At 41.1% G+C, this 15,191-nt stretch overlaps 1 protein-coding gene across 1 annotated transcript; it reads left to right on the top strand.

Annotated features, from left to right (window-relative positions):
* The first annotated feature begins 237 nt into the window (after window positions 1-237).
* LOC134658637 (uncharacterized) lies at window positions 238-9,549 on the top strand. Its single transcript, XM_063514290.1, has 3 exons — window positions 238-840; window positions 5,424-8,408; window positions 9,526-9,549. Exons 1-3 carry the CDS (start codon window positions 238-240, stop codon window positions 9,547-9,549), a joined length of 3,612 nt encoding a protein of 1,203 aa, XP_063370360.1.
* Window positions 9,550-15,191: the final 5,642 nt, after the last annotated feature.

Raw genomic sequence — 15,191 nt, 5'->3', positions numbered from 1 at the left:
AGTGGGAAAACATCAGTGAAAACATTGCATTATACGTGTTGGTAGGTTGCTATTAAACCGTTGTTATTGTAATGTCTGTACAATCAATCGTCAGTCATCTTATTTTATGTATCAAATATATTCCACGAAATTCCACTGCGACTTATTATTCTTCAGGTCATGTCCCAGTTTACAAAATTTTCTGTTACCAAATTAAACGGATTAGAAGATTTTACGTCATGGAAATTCGCAATTAAAATGCTACTCGTTCGCGAAAAATGCTTCAAGTACACGTCAACACTACCGAAGAATCTAGATACTGCAGAAATAGAGAAGGATCAGGAGGCTTTCACGTTAATATGTCTACACCTGGAGCCGCATCTGTATCCGTATGTGAAAAATCTATCTTACGCTAAGGAGGTGTGGGACGCGTTGGCAGGCATATTCGAAGATAAAGGTATTAACCGGCGGATCTCTTTAATGAATAATCTCTTGGATGAAAAGCTAGAAAATCACAAGTCTATGCATGAATATGTTGCATCCGTGATGAGCCACGCTCAGAAGCTGAAAGAGATTAATCAGAGCTTTGATGACGATCTGATAGCCGTGGTGCTATTGAGAGGTCTACCAGATGAGTATAGACCATTGCGAATGGCATTAGAACACTCAGGTATGAAGCTTACCTCTGAAAATGTCCGTCAGAAGCTGTTACAAGAGGATTCTGGCCAGAGTTCTTCGAATGATTGCTCAGTTGCGAAGTCGGCGTTAGTAGCAAAGAAGCAAGGTCAACATTCAGTTTTAAAGCTGAAGTGCTTCAGATGTGGCCAGAAAGGTCACAAGAAGTCAGATTGCCCGAAGCTGGTAAAGGAAATGGATGGCGAAGGCGTATCAACGTGTTTAGTTTTTAATGCCATTCAGTATATCACCTCATTCATTCCCACCTCTTTGTATCTATTATATCGTTTGGGGGAAAAAGTAATAAACAAAAAAAGAAGAAGATGTCTGTCAAATGAAAGAACATAATTTAAAATGATGAATGTAATTTCTAAATTTTCGATTTATACTTGGTCAAGTTGGTCAACCAGATCTTGTCAGTAGAAAAAGGCGGCAAATTTGAAAAATGTAGGCGCGAAAGGAATATCGTCCTATAGAAAATTTTAATTTCGCGCTTTTTTTTACTGTCAAGATTTGGTTGACCATCTATATTAGTGATGGGTAGGACATCAATTTAAAATGAGTTTGTATGAGTACCTCATTTTCTAAAATGAGGTGTTACAATGTCTTACTTCAAATGAGGTGAGGTACTAGCATATTTTCAGCATCGACTATTCCATTAATTCCAACAGCGACAATTTTTTTTTATGTATATACCTACATATTTATGTATTCATCACTTCCTTTATAAATAAATAAATAGTAATATTTAATTGGAGTGCAATTCTGGAGGTTAAGAATAGAACTTTTAGGAGAAAGATAATTTTAGAATCAAAGTACCTACATACCACATAGCAACTTAATTTGCTGCTTTTATGAAACTTGTTCTAATTTAGCACTTTTTTATTGTTAGATTGTTTAGTCCTCCTCCTTGCTACTTGATATAATTTTAAGTATGATAATCACTAGCGACCCGCAACGGATTTTGATGCGGTTTTTTTAAATAGATAGAGTGATTCAAGAGGAAGGTTTATGTATAATTTGTTAACCCGTGCGAAGCCGGGGCGGGTCGCTAGTTATTATATAGAAGTGACTAACAGCTTACCACCTCAGATAATTTAACAGTAATATCATCATTCATCGATAAACAGCACAATTCGCGCCGGCCGCCACCGGCTACATTTACACTTCATTTTTTCATGCAAAAGGCACCAAGGAAGATCCGCGGGTATATTTAATTGTGAAAACAATGTCCATATTTTGTTATAATTATAAGAATTATCACTAGGTATTAGGTTAGAGAACTAAAATTAGCTAGGTGAACGAAACTAGTAAGTATGAACAAAATAAATATGTCAAAATCACTTGTCACTTGTCAGTTCGAAGTACTTCGAAGTCGTTTACAAAGAATGTTAATAAAAAGTATTGCAAATTCAAATCGTTATAATTTACATATAGATGGTCAACCAAATCTTGTCAGTAAATAGGAACCAAAAAACTATACTCATCCTTTTCTTTTGGGTGCTAGTACTAGTGTAAGACAAATATAGTATGAATCTCTCTGTCTATGTTTGAAATGGAACAGTCCTTTGACACACTATATTTATTTTACCTATGCAAATTACACTTACTTTTTATTTAATCAACTTGAAACTTATTGAAATGATCATATATTGTTATACGCTACAGTATTATATTTCAATAATATTTTAGTCACTAAAGGATTACTGTTTCTAAGCAAGCTTCGTAAATGCCTGTCTGAGAGCGCGTACCGCGAACCAAGTTCGTCATATGGCGTCCCTGTCACACTTACCTACGAATTTACAAGTGCGACAGAGAAGCAACACATCGAACTTCCTTTTAGTGACTGATTTCTCGCGCCATTTTGACAAGTAAGTTAGGATCAAAAAGGCGTAAAATGTATGAAAGCTTGCAGCGCTTACGCTTGTTGTCTTTCGTGTTTAATTGTTAACGTATTTTCGGTGGTGACGCGAGCGATATTCACGTACGTCGCGTGTCTGTCTCACTCCCTCTTTGGGTATTTCTAATTCATTGTTTCATTTTGAAAGGATTTTTGAGGGGTTCATGTCACAGAGAGGCGGTGAGTGGTACAAACTCAACGCATTTCTCGGTGGATCTTTTGTCGTTGCAATAAGGTTTTTATACTTGGTCAACCAGATCCTGACAGTAGAAAAAGGCGGCAAATTTGAAAAATGTAGGCGCGAAGGGATATCGTCCCATAGAAAATTTGAATTTCACGCCTTTTTTTTACTGACAAGATTTGGTTGACCAGCTATAGTTCGGCAGTTGACAGTGTGAACCACTCGTTTCTTCATTTGAGACATTTGAGTTTTGAGTGTCGGCGAGCAGGCGAGCACCTAGCGCCTCGCGCGATCCAGTGACTCTCTTGCTAGTTGTATGAGTTTTGGGGATCGAGAGACTCGCGAGTGAATTTGAACGGATAAGAGTTTTTGAAATTTGAAGTGTGTGATGGTGGCAAGAGGTGTTTGTGATGCGCGCGAGTAAATGAGTACAATGAATAGAGGAGTGAAGTAAGACATTTTTGCGGTACGAAGTACTGCGACAAATTAACAAAATGAGTGGTACAAATGAGGTGCCTCACGAGTGAGCGACTCAACACTAATCTATATATACATATCGACATGACACTGGCTACTGTAATAAACGCCATTCAAAAAAAAAAAAAAAATGAAAGAACACGTGCGGTGCGGACAATTTTTTCACGTTGCAAATATAATGCTATTATTTCTGAAGAACTGCGGAATACATTGAAATATTGCGGAATCATTGTTGTCTTGAAGATATGGACCGGGGGTGAGTGTAGGGCTCATATCTATTTATTTTATATTTTGTGTTTTTTCCACCCTTCATATGAAACGGGTGTGGATTTGGCGAGGCCATTGAACCAGCGCAAGGCATAAGTCAAAATCCACGCCGAACCGGCTGGAAGGCTTAATTTTACATTTAGTCTTCGAGCCGGATTTGTAAAAATTCGGGCTCACTTTGTCGGCGCCTCGGCAAATCTCACCCGTTTCTTTTCATTTTTATATTTCGAGCGGTCGAAATATAATCATTTTATCACTGCGGTTTCATTTCCATTGGGGAATTATTTATTTATAGGTCACATTTTTTAATATTTTATATATATTGACTGGGGATTTTGTTTTATTTCATTTCCATACATTCCATCTTTATACGTCGCGGATTTTTGAAATTCAATTTGTCATAGATTGATTTTATTGGGTTTGACATATTAAATTAAAACAGCTTGGTTGCTAGGTTACCATATCGCCTGATTCAGATAGTATAGGGTTATTTCGTTCTGTTTGATAACTGCTATAATAGCCTAGTGGCTGTAGTAGTTGCTTAATGTTAGTGAGGTCGAGGGTTCCATCCTCAGCTAAGGTGGGGTTTTTGGATTTTTCTAAGCATTTATATTTCTAGTAAAAGCGGTATAGAGCATTATTTATCGGTAATTAATGCAATTTCGGTACATGAAAAGTTTTTCCAGGGGTTCTAAACATTTTCATTCAGAGTTTGCGGAATAAATATTTCATAATATATATATTGAAGTTAGCGGTAAAAACTCAATATTATATTATTACAAGGTGCGGTTTCAATTTAAAGATTTATTGCGGTGCGGTACGCTAGAAATAAAAATAATGTATAATTGCTATTTGTAGTTTTCATGGTGTGGTTCTTGTTCGGGTTCGGGATCCTATTGATTATATTTATTTGGATTTCGTATTCAAATACTAACGTAAACATGGCGGCAGCTAGGCGGATACAGTTGCTGCAAATGAAATATCATACGGCATGTCGTCAGTACCGTCTTTACCATAAGGGCACACGGGGCCCGTGCCCAGGGCCCCCATCCTCAGGGGGCCCCCAAGCACAAACAGTAACAGTATATTTGATTACCCATAATAAATGTTAGTTTAATTAGCTTTCTTTACTTTCCAAAAGGGCCCCAAATTCTTATGTGCCCAGGGGCCCCAGCATAGTTTAAAGACGGCCCTGCATGTCGTAGTATTGATGTAATAGATGGATTGGCTCATAATCCCGAATTGTCTTCGGAACAAGAAAGTGATTTTATGGTGCGGTTTCAAGATTTAGAGAAAGTTTATGAGGCATTTACGGAAATGTTTTATGAACTTCAGCTCTCTGCTGCGGATATAGAGAGCTTTGATTTGGAAAGTCATCTTCAGGAGTACGAGGCGTACAACAAGAAATATTATTTTATAAAACAACGCCATTTAGGGTTGACTAATTTGAACGCTTCAGCTAATGCGGCCAATAGCTGTAGCAGCGGTAGCGGTAATGACAACCCTAAGAGCGCGCGGAATAGGGCAGTTCTCCCTAAAGTCAAACTCCCTACCTTTGCGGGACAGGTGGAAGAGTTTGTTCCTTTTATGGAATTATTCCAGTCTTTGGTGGGCAATGATACCACATTATCGGATACTGAAAAAATGTATTATTTGGTGGGATCGCTTTTAGGTGAACCAAAGTCCTTGACCCAGCATTTGTCGGTCACAGGGGACAATTATTCGGTTGCGATTGATTTGTTAAATACACGGTATAACAACAAAAGGTTGTTGGCGGATCGTCTGCTGCACAATTTGTTAAGTGCACCTCATATCACCACTAAAGGAGCAAGTGGTTTAAAAATGTTTTTAAATACCTTGATTGAAAACACAAAGGCCTTGGAAAAGATGCAGTTTCCTGTTGATTCGTGGTGCTATTTGTTGTTTTATATTAATTTTCAAAAGTTAGACGGCAACTTGAAGAAACATTTTGAAGACAAGCACGCCGATAAAGAGTTACCCACATTCTCGGACCTTATAAAGTTTTTGGAAACCGAAATAGGGATTTTGGAATCCAGTGCGGAGCCACAGGCCGATACGTCAGCGGGAAGACGTAGTGGAAGTGGACAGAGCCATGCGGTAAAGGCTCATGCGGCATTTGAGGGTGCGGGTTCGGAGTCGTCGTGTCGACAGTGCGGAAAAGGCGGACACTTCATTGCTAGGTGTGAAAAATTCTTGGAGATGAAACCTGCGGCTAGGAAGCGTCGGGTGGTATCTCTCAGATTGTGCTTCAAGTGTTTGAATGGTCACAATATTAACCAGTGCACTTATAACAAGAACTGTTACAAGTGTAATTCGGCTAAACACCATTATTTATTACATTTTGATCTTCCGGCAACTGGTTCAGATCGTGAACAACGTTTGACGTCAAATAATGTTGCTACAAGTGGGAAGGTTCACAGTGTTACCTCGTCCTCTCCAAGTGTTCCTATTGTGAGTGCACCTGTGGCCAGCGACAACTCAGGAAGTGCGGTCCCTGGAGTCGCTGCACTGATGGCGTCACGGGCCAGAGAGCCTGGGATATCTCGGCGGAAGGTGCTGCTCGCCACGGCAGTAATAAGAGTACTGGACAGCAGCGGAAACTTCCAGGAGGCGCGGGCCTTACTGGATGGAGGAAGCGAGAGCACATTTATATCGGAGACATGCGTGCAGAAGTTGGGCTTAAAACGGTTTAAGTCTGACGTCCCAATCACAGGACTGAACTGTACTCCTATAAGCGGTTGTAGGGAGGCAGTTAATCTAACCATGGCACCTAGGCTGACGGATCAGCCTGTGCTAGTGACCACGGCTACAGTCTTAAATGAAGTTACCTTTAACCTACCTGAATATACGTTGCCGGCCCAATTAGCGGATAATTATCGGGGACTGTATCTTGCGGATGAGCAGTTCTTTGTCAGTCGACAGATTGATATTTTAATAGGCGAAGATATACTTGGTGACATTATACTCAGCGGACGCATTAAAATTAAGGATCACATTCCACGGGTGACGGAAACGGTGTTCGGCTACGCGTTATCGGGTCCAGTCACTATTGCGGCTTCTCCTCAAGTTTCCTGTGCCTCCCAGGTCTTCTTCTGTAGTACAAGCACAAATCGGATTTTAGAGCGGTTCTGGGAAGTGGAGGACATTCCAGTTAATATCGAAAGCCCCAAGGATCTGGAATGTGAGAAGATGTTTAAGGAAACCCATCGACGGGTTGAAGAGGGCAGATATTCGGCACGGTTGCCTTTTTTATCTGATGCCCCTGAGATCGGAAATACTGTGCCAATAGCCATGAAGCGGTTCTTGGCTATGGAAAGGCGGCTCCTCGTGGACGGTAACGAGGCCTTTAGAAATAAGTATGTCGGATTTATGCGGGAGTACTTGGAGACTGGACACATGTCGTTGTGTAACGGGGAACCACAAGACTATACAAGTGGTAGCTATATTATTCCACATCATGGAATTTTTAAGGCGGATTCGGATAAAATTCGTGTTGTTTTTGATGCTAGCTGCGCATCAACTAATGGGGTCGCCCTAAACGATTGTTTACATGCGGGTCCAAAGCTACAGCGAGACATCGCGGAAATCATATGTAGATTTAGGCTACATCGCTATGTTTTTACAACGGACATCAGGATGATGTTTAGACAGATTTTGATTGCTGAGGAGGACAGGCGGTTCCAGCTCATTTTTTGGAGGGAGTTCCCAGACTTACCTTTGCTTGTATATCGGTTGAATACCGTAACTTATGGCATGAAATCGAGCCCATACCTCGCGATTCGGACGCTAAGACAATTAGCAGACGACGAGGACACGCGGTTTCCTGCAGCGGCACATCTTCTCCGCTCTTCAGTGTATATGGATGACATTTTAGGCGGAGCTGATTCCATAGAAGACGCGAGCAAGTTGAAGCAGGAGTTGACGGACTTACTACGCTCTGGCGGTTTCGAGCTTAGTAAGTGGACGTCAAACAGCAAGGATGTCTTGAAGGACATAGAAGAGGAGCATTTAGAAAAACCTCGGAAGATATTTGACAATGCGGATGGGCCTAGCTTCTATAAAATCCTTGGTGTTCAATGGGATTCTAGCAGTGACATTTTCTCATATCGTACTAGGCTAGATGACACTAGCGGATGTACTAAGCGGTCAATTTTGTCAACATTAGCTAGAGCTTTTGATCCTTTGGGATGGATCTGTCCGGTCATCTTTCAAGGTAAGGTTCTAATGCAGCAACTCTGGCTGAAAAATTTATCATGGGACGCGAAAGCTCCTAATGACGTGGTTGCGGAATGGCAAGGTATTTTGACAGAAATGCCCCAAATTTCAAGTTTACGTATGGAACGGTTTGTCTTATTGGACGGTAAGTCTTGTTCTCTACACGGGTTCTCAGATGCATCAGAACAAGGGTATGGTGCAGCGGTTTATCTGAGGACTGTGGGACAAGATGGAAGGGTTAAAGTTAGTTTGATGATGGCTAAATCCCGAGTCTCACCGATCAAATCAAAATTAACTATCCCCAAACTTGAACTTAGCGGTGCTGCGTTGCTAGTCCGACTTTTGAAATATGTCGTTGCTGCCATCAGTGATGACATGACGATCGACGGAATCTTCGGATGGTGTGATAGCACCATTGTTCTCTCGTGGTTGAAGGTATCACCACATTTGTTGCAGACTTTTGAGGGCAATCGTGTTTCTCAAATTCTGAATTGTGGTTTAGACATAGCTTGGAGACACTTACCTTCAGAAATGAACCCTGCTGATGTCGCGAGTCGCGGTTGTCGTGCATCAGTGCTGCTTGAGCACCCTTTATGGTGGGGTCCTCCTTGGTTGTCAGGTGATGCGGAGACCTGGCCCAGGAATATAATGGATAAAGCGGAAGATCCATTACCTGGATTGCGGAAGGTGAAGGTAAATGTTCGGGTCTTAGCCGGAATTGTTGCGGAGGATAATATTTTTACGCGGTTTAGTCGGTTGGATATGTTATTGGCGGTCGTAGCATATTGTTTCCGGTTTGTCAACAATGTCAGGAATTCGTCAGGAAGACTTACAGGGGTGCTGGCAGTCTCAGAGCGACGGTTCGCTTTGCAGCGGTTAATAAAAGTGGTTCAGCAGGAGGAGTTTGCGGACGACATCCACTGCTTGGCCCAGAATAAACAATGTTCCACGCGGCTGCGTCGGCTTTTGCCGTTTACTGGGGATGACGGCTTGTTGCGCGTTGGAGGTCGTTTGGAACATTCGAGTTTATCATTTCCAAGGAAGCATCCGGTGATTTTACCTAAATCACATGCTTTGACGATTTTGATCATAGATCATTTTCATGTGACTTATTGCCATGCGGGAGCTACGGTGCTCATGGCGGTATTACAACGGCAATTTTGGATTATTTCTGCGGGACAAGTTGTTCGTACACGAATTTACAAGTGTATGAAATGTTTTAGGACCAAGGCTAGGCCTACATCGCCAATTATGTCAGCGTTGCCCTGGGATCGGGTTAATGCGACTGGTGTGTTTCACACAGTGCAAACTGACTTTGCTGGGCCGTTCAGCATTAAACACTCTCGTTTGCGGAACGCAAAAATTCTAAAGGCGTATCTTTGCGTATTTATATGCTCTGCATCCAAAGGGGTCCATTTAGAGTGCGTCACTGACCTTTCGACAGAAGGTTTCCTCGCGGCTTTGACGCGCTTCACATCTCGACGCGGTATGCCGAGTGTGATACGTTCAGATTGCGGAACAAATTATACGGGTGCAAATAGGTATTTGGATGATGTGCGGAGATATTTGGCTTCTCAGGAAGTACAGCAAGGGCTTAGTGACGGCGCGGCCAAGCAGTCAATAACATGGCGGTTCAATTCTCCAGCAGCGCCTCATTTCGGTGGTTTATTTGAGGCGACCGTTAAATCGGCTAAAACATTATTGCGGCGTGTCATAGGAGAACAGGTTTTGACGTTCGACGAACTGGTAACGGTATTTACCAGGGTTGAAGCGGTTCTTAATAGTCGTCCATTATGTCCATTGTCCCAAGATCCTCATGAACTGGAGGTCTTGACGCCTGCACACCTACTTATAGGTAGACCTTTGCTTTCGGTTCCGCAGTACAATTTTGAGGATACTCCAAACTCGCGGTTGAGTCGTTTTAACTTAATTCAAGCTATGTCTCAACGTCTGTGGAGAAAATGGAGTGAACAATATCTTCATTCTCTTCAAATGCGTAGAAAATGGACATCTCCAACTGATCCGCCTAAGCTGTGCGATCTAGTTCTTATAAAGGAGGAAAATTTACCTCCTCTGAAATGGAAGTTAGGGAGAATAGAGGAGTTGCTACCCGGCAAAGACGGCGTTGTTAGGGTAGTACGTTTAAAAACTTCAACAGGTAGCCTCACGCGGCCGGTTGTTAAAATTTGTAGGCTTCCTTTGGAAGATTAAGTGCAGGTAGTGATACCAAAATGTTTTAGTTTAGTTGTAGTTTTTTTTAATTAATAGAATTGAATTTTGTTTGTTGATAAAGGCTTTAGCCTTTCTCGGGCGGGGGAATGTTTAGTTTTTAATGCCATTCAGTATATCACCTCATTCATTCCCTTTGTATCTATTATATCGTTTGGGGGAAAAAGTAATAAACAAAAAAAGAAGAAGATGTCTGTCAAATGAAAGAACACGTGCGGTGCGGACAATTTTTTCACGTTGCAAATATAATGCTATTATTTCTGAAGAACTGCGGAATACATTGAAATATTGCGGAATCATTGTTGTCTTGAAGACATGGACCGGGGGTGAGTGTAGGGCTCATATCTATTTATTTTATATTTTGTGTTTTTTCCACCCTTCATATGAAACGGGTGTGGATTTGGCGAGGCCATTGAACCAGCGCAAGGCATAAGTCAAAATCCACGCCGAACCGGCTGGAAGGCTTAATTTTACACAACGGTTTCTTCAAACACGCCGATTTGTGTGGGCCAATGTCGGAACGCTCTTACGGGGGTGCTCATTACATGTTTGTCATTGTGGACGTATTCACTAGGAAAATGTTTGCTTATTTTCTTAAGGAAAAGTCGCAAACGTTAAGCTTCTTTAAGGATTTTGTGACGCATGTGGAGAATGAGACAGGTTTGACAGTCAAACAACTGAGAACGGACAATGGTACCGAATTTGTTAATAAAGATTTTAATGCATTTCTTTCCAGCAAGGGAATAAGACACCAGTTGACAGTTCCCTACACAGCAGAACAGAACGGAGTCGCGGAAAGGTCCCTGCGTTCGATTACGGAGATGGCACGGACCATGCTTATGGATAAAGGCTTAAATAGGAAGTTTTGGGCGGAAGCTTGTAATACAGCGGTATACGTCAAAAACAGACTGCCTCATAGCGCCAACAATGGGAAGATTCCGGAAGAACTGTGGACAGGGAAAGTACAGAGGTTGGATCATTTAAGAGTCTTTGGTTCAACGGCCTATGTGCATATTCCGAAGGAGAAGAGAAAGAAATGGGACGCTAAGGCAAAGCAATATATTTTCGTCGGCTATTGCGAAGATACTAAAGGGTATCGCTTTGCGGATCTTAGCAATCCTAGACAGATTATAACAGGTCGAGACGTTACATTTATTGAAAGTTCTGATTTAAAGGCGTCAGAAACTGGTTCAAATGTAGAGTTGATATCGTCTCAGAGGACTGTTCAAGATGGAGACGATGCTGTTGTATGGGAAATCGGTTATTCCTCAAAGACGGTTCCGAATACGTCAATGGCAGAAGAGTTCTATGAAGATGCGGTAGAGAGCTCGAACGCAGCCGATGTACCTGTAGAAGCTTGCGCGGAAACTACTCGTACAGCTGAGCCCGATGTACTCAATGAAGCTTCTGGACAAGAACCGACCATTGAAGATCGTAACGAAGAACCAAGAGCGGCTGATGTGCAAAATGAGGCAGAACCTAGGTATCCTCTAAGGAATAGGTTACATAGTGCACATAGCGGACTGTATTGCTATAACAGTACTTGCAATGTAGAGGAAGAGCCCCGGTCATACAAGGAAGCATTACAGAGACCTGACAGTCATGAGTGGCAAGCAGCAATGGAACGTGAGTTGGAGTCCATGAAGGAGCACGACGTTTGGAAGGTTGTTGATAAACCGCTAGAAGCCAAAGTAGTGGGAAACAAGTGGGTCTACAAGTACAAGTATAACGCTGATGGAAACCTGACATACAAAGCCCTTGGAGGATAGGTATAATCAAACGGAGACGCCATGTCTGTAATTTTCTGTACAAAACAGTCTGCCGATTTTTGCGGGGGAGGGGAACGTCAAATGTATGCGTAACGTAAAAATAGCCATGTCAGATAAACGTCAGTCCATACATTGTGTATGACCGTTGGCCGCCTATTTTCGACAGAGGGGAAAGCCTGTTAATGGCTACTCCGTTTAGTTGTATCCTCCTGTGTGGATTACTTTGAAACGTTTTCACCTGTCGTGAGAAGGTCAACTCTAAGGTTATTGCTGGCGTTGGCTGCTGAAAATGATTTACAGGTGCATCATTTCGATGTAAATACTGCATTTCTGAATGGCGATTTACACGAAATAGTTTATATGCGATTACCGGAAGGTTTTGACAGCGAAGGTAAGAAACAAAAGGTTTGTTTATTGCAGAAAGCAATATATGGCCTTAAACAAGTGTAATGTGGTAAATGTCCACTTTTAGTGTTTAGCAGTAACGCTTTGGTTTACTGCGACATAAACGCATATTGCTTGTGTCAGCGCAACCTAACGTGTATAAAACAATAGGCATTTAGAGAATAAAGGTTCAGAATGTTCTTATACTATCACACATAAGGTGTTTGACTTCCACTAACTCCTCACCCGACTCTGCTCGTCAATATACTTGCCATAGAATAAACCTATAATATCTGATGGCGACCCAGACCAGTGAACCAACAAGGAACTAACACTCAAGAAAGAAGGAAAAATCAAGCAAGAAAAAAAAAAAGAAGAACCACTTTTTCAACACCAATACACGCAGTCAGAACCAACCAGCTTATCAAGAATCAAGAAACAACCTGAGAAGAAGCAACCAACATCAAAAAGCGAAAACCGCGTTAAGAAAAGAAATTAAGAAGAGCGAAGGGCGCTGTCCAGGGTATCCCGGCTCGCAAATCAAGAGGTGTCCAGGGTTATCCCGGCCCATTTCAAGAGGAGTCCAGGGTTATCCCGGCCCACCATCATAATCATCGGAAGCAGAGCCAGCCAGCCATACGAAGCGTCAAGCGAGCGCCACATGGAGGTGCCAGCTCGCCAGGCCACGCCAGCAGCAGCAAGAATGCCGGTCGCGAACTCGCACCGGACCGGACGAAGACGAAGCCGAGGACGGCCAGCCACGCAGCAATAGGATGTAAATCCTACATGTAATTTATTATTTTAATTATTTTTCTCTAAAAGCCAGCATTTTTTTTTTCCAATTCAGTAGCAGTCATATTTAAATCATTCATAATTATTAAAGGTTGTCGCTAAACTCAATTTCGTTTCGAGCATAAATAATTTTCATAAGAAGTCATAATATAATATAAAAATTTAAAGTGTCGAATAGTGTCCTCAATCATGTATGTTGCAATTTGCAGCGCGTGCCACACGTTGTACGCACGTCGACAGAAAACTTAACTAGGCCGCGAGACTTTGCCGCGAGTTAGAATATTTTAATAAGCGATGAATGAAATTTGATACATCGCATAACGATTAAATAATTAACAACTCAATTCAATAAAATTATTTTATTGTTTCTTAGTAATGATTGATACTTTAGCTACGTGTCGGACTGATCACCTGATATACAGCGAAAGTTTGATTTATTACATCATTTTTTTTTTGAAATTTGGAAGTTAAATAATAATGTTTATTTTATAGAAAATTTACAGTACGGTACAAGTTTGAAAGTTTTAAGGAGTTTAGGCACATTTATTTATAAAATGTGACCTTATAGCTAGAGCACTAGTCCTTCGTACTTGATCATAGTGTGATATACATATCCTCCGTGAAAGTTGTAGGAGACTTATTGTCTTAATGTATTTGTGTCTCTAGGTACAGGCAGAGCCGTACAGCCTGGCCTGATATGCCATTTTATAGAGTTGATAAAGGGTGACCATGCCCTAGGTGTTTATTGAAGAATTGCTATGGATAGCATTGATAGGTGAAGGCTGCGCACAGAGGCGCAACCCAGTTATGTCCTTGATCATAGTCGACCTTATAGGTGTCCGTGAAAGGCTTAACATTTAATACGGCATTAGTTTATTTTATTGTCAGAATTATGGGAGATACCGTAACTATAAACAGCGAGAGTGAATATTTTAAAGTTGAATACCAATTGTTTCTAAATGTTTTAAAGTTGAATAGTAAATGTTTTAAAGATGAAGAGTAGGTAAATGTTTTTAAAGAAGGAGATTTATATTTTATGAGAAAAGGAAGTAAATTAATATTTTAACGTTTGAGAGATGACAACATTTTAAGTGATGATATTTTCTTATTAGCACAACGATTTTTTTTTCTTTTCCTTAATAGGACTACGACACTTACGACACATAAGAACCTAGCTAAATAAAGATTGTTTGCATTATACCTATATAATTTGTTAATATTTTTTTGTATTGATTTCAGAAGAAATTGTAAACAAGTAACATGCGTTTAAATTTTTTCTTCTGCCACCCCGGCGGTGAGAGGAACTTTCGGGGGAGGTGTAATGTGGTAAATGTCCACTTTTAGTGTTTAGCAGTAACGCTTTGGTTTACTGCGACATAAACGCATATTGCTTGTGTCAGCGCAACCTAACGTGTATAAAACAATAGGCATTTAGAGAATAAAGGTTCAGAATGTTCTTATACTATCACACATAAGGTGTTTGACTTGCACTAACTCCTCACCCGACTCTGCTCGTCAATATACTTGCCATAGAAGAAACTTATAATATCTGACAAGCAAGTCGCTCGTGGAACGAAAAAGTCAATGATGTTTTGCTGTCAATGTCATTTCAACGTTCTGAGTACAATAGTTGTTTATATTTTAAAGACGATATTTTCATATGTCTTTATGTGGATGACTTTGTAATATTTTTTAAAAATATTAAAAGCAAAGTGGCATTGTTGAGCGGGTTGCGAAAACACTTCAAAGTTAAGGATTTGGAGGAAGCTCGCCAATGTTTAGGCATGAATTTAGAACGAGGAAAAGAAGGTACGTTTTTCTTACATCAGAGGAAGTTTATCGAAACCGTTCTAAAGGATCATGGTATGGATCAATGTAAACCAGTGAAAACTCCGCTGGAACTGGATCTGCATAAGGTTTTGGCAGATGGGGGTGGTGAGGAGTTGAATCGCCAAGAACAATTACGCTACCAGTCATTGGTTGGTGCATTGAATTACCTAGCCTGCAACACGAGGCCCGATATCTCGGCGGCTGTGAGCTTCTTAGCTCAATATAATTCATGTTGCCGATCTGTACACATGAAGGCGGCTAAGCGTATTCTACGTTACATAAAGGGAACGTGTAACTTAGGCCTCCTATTTAGGAAGTCAAAAGGTGAACGTAACATTCATTTAATTACAGGTTACGTTGATGCTGACTGGGGAGGCGACATTAGAGACAGAAAGTCTTATTCGGGGTACATGTTTAAAGTTGGACCGAATATGATATCCTGGGAGTGCAGAAAGCAGAGCTGCGTGTCACT

The sequence above is a fragment of the Cydia amplana genome, chromosome 23 (genome assembly GCF_948474715.1).
Source record: "Cydia amplana chromosome 23, ilCydAmpl1.1, whole genome shotgun sequence".
Lineage (NCBI taxonomy): Eukaryota > Metazoa > Arthropoda > Insecta > Lepidoptera > Tortricidae > Cydia > Cydia amplana.
Note: the sequence above shows the minus strand (reverse complement) of the source record. Positions and strands in the feature narration are given on the sequence as shown.

Bases quoted from the DNA above. Each gene is read 5' to 3' on its own strand.
- LOC134658637 (XM_063514290.1), top strand. From the start codon at position 238: ATGCTACTCGTTCGCGAAAAATGCTTCAAGTACACGTCAACACTACCG. The intron at 841-5,423 runs GTAAAGGAAATG...AATTTTCAAAAG, and splicing joins AGTCAGATTGCCCGAAGCTG to TTAGACGGCAACTTGAAGAA. The intron at 8,409-9,525 runs GTAAATGTTCGG...CATTGTCCCAAG, and splicing joins CTGGATTGCGGAAGGTGAAG to ATCCTCATGAACTGGAGGTC.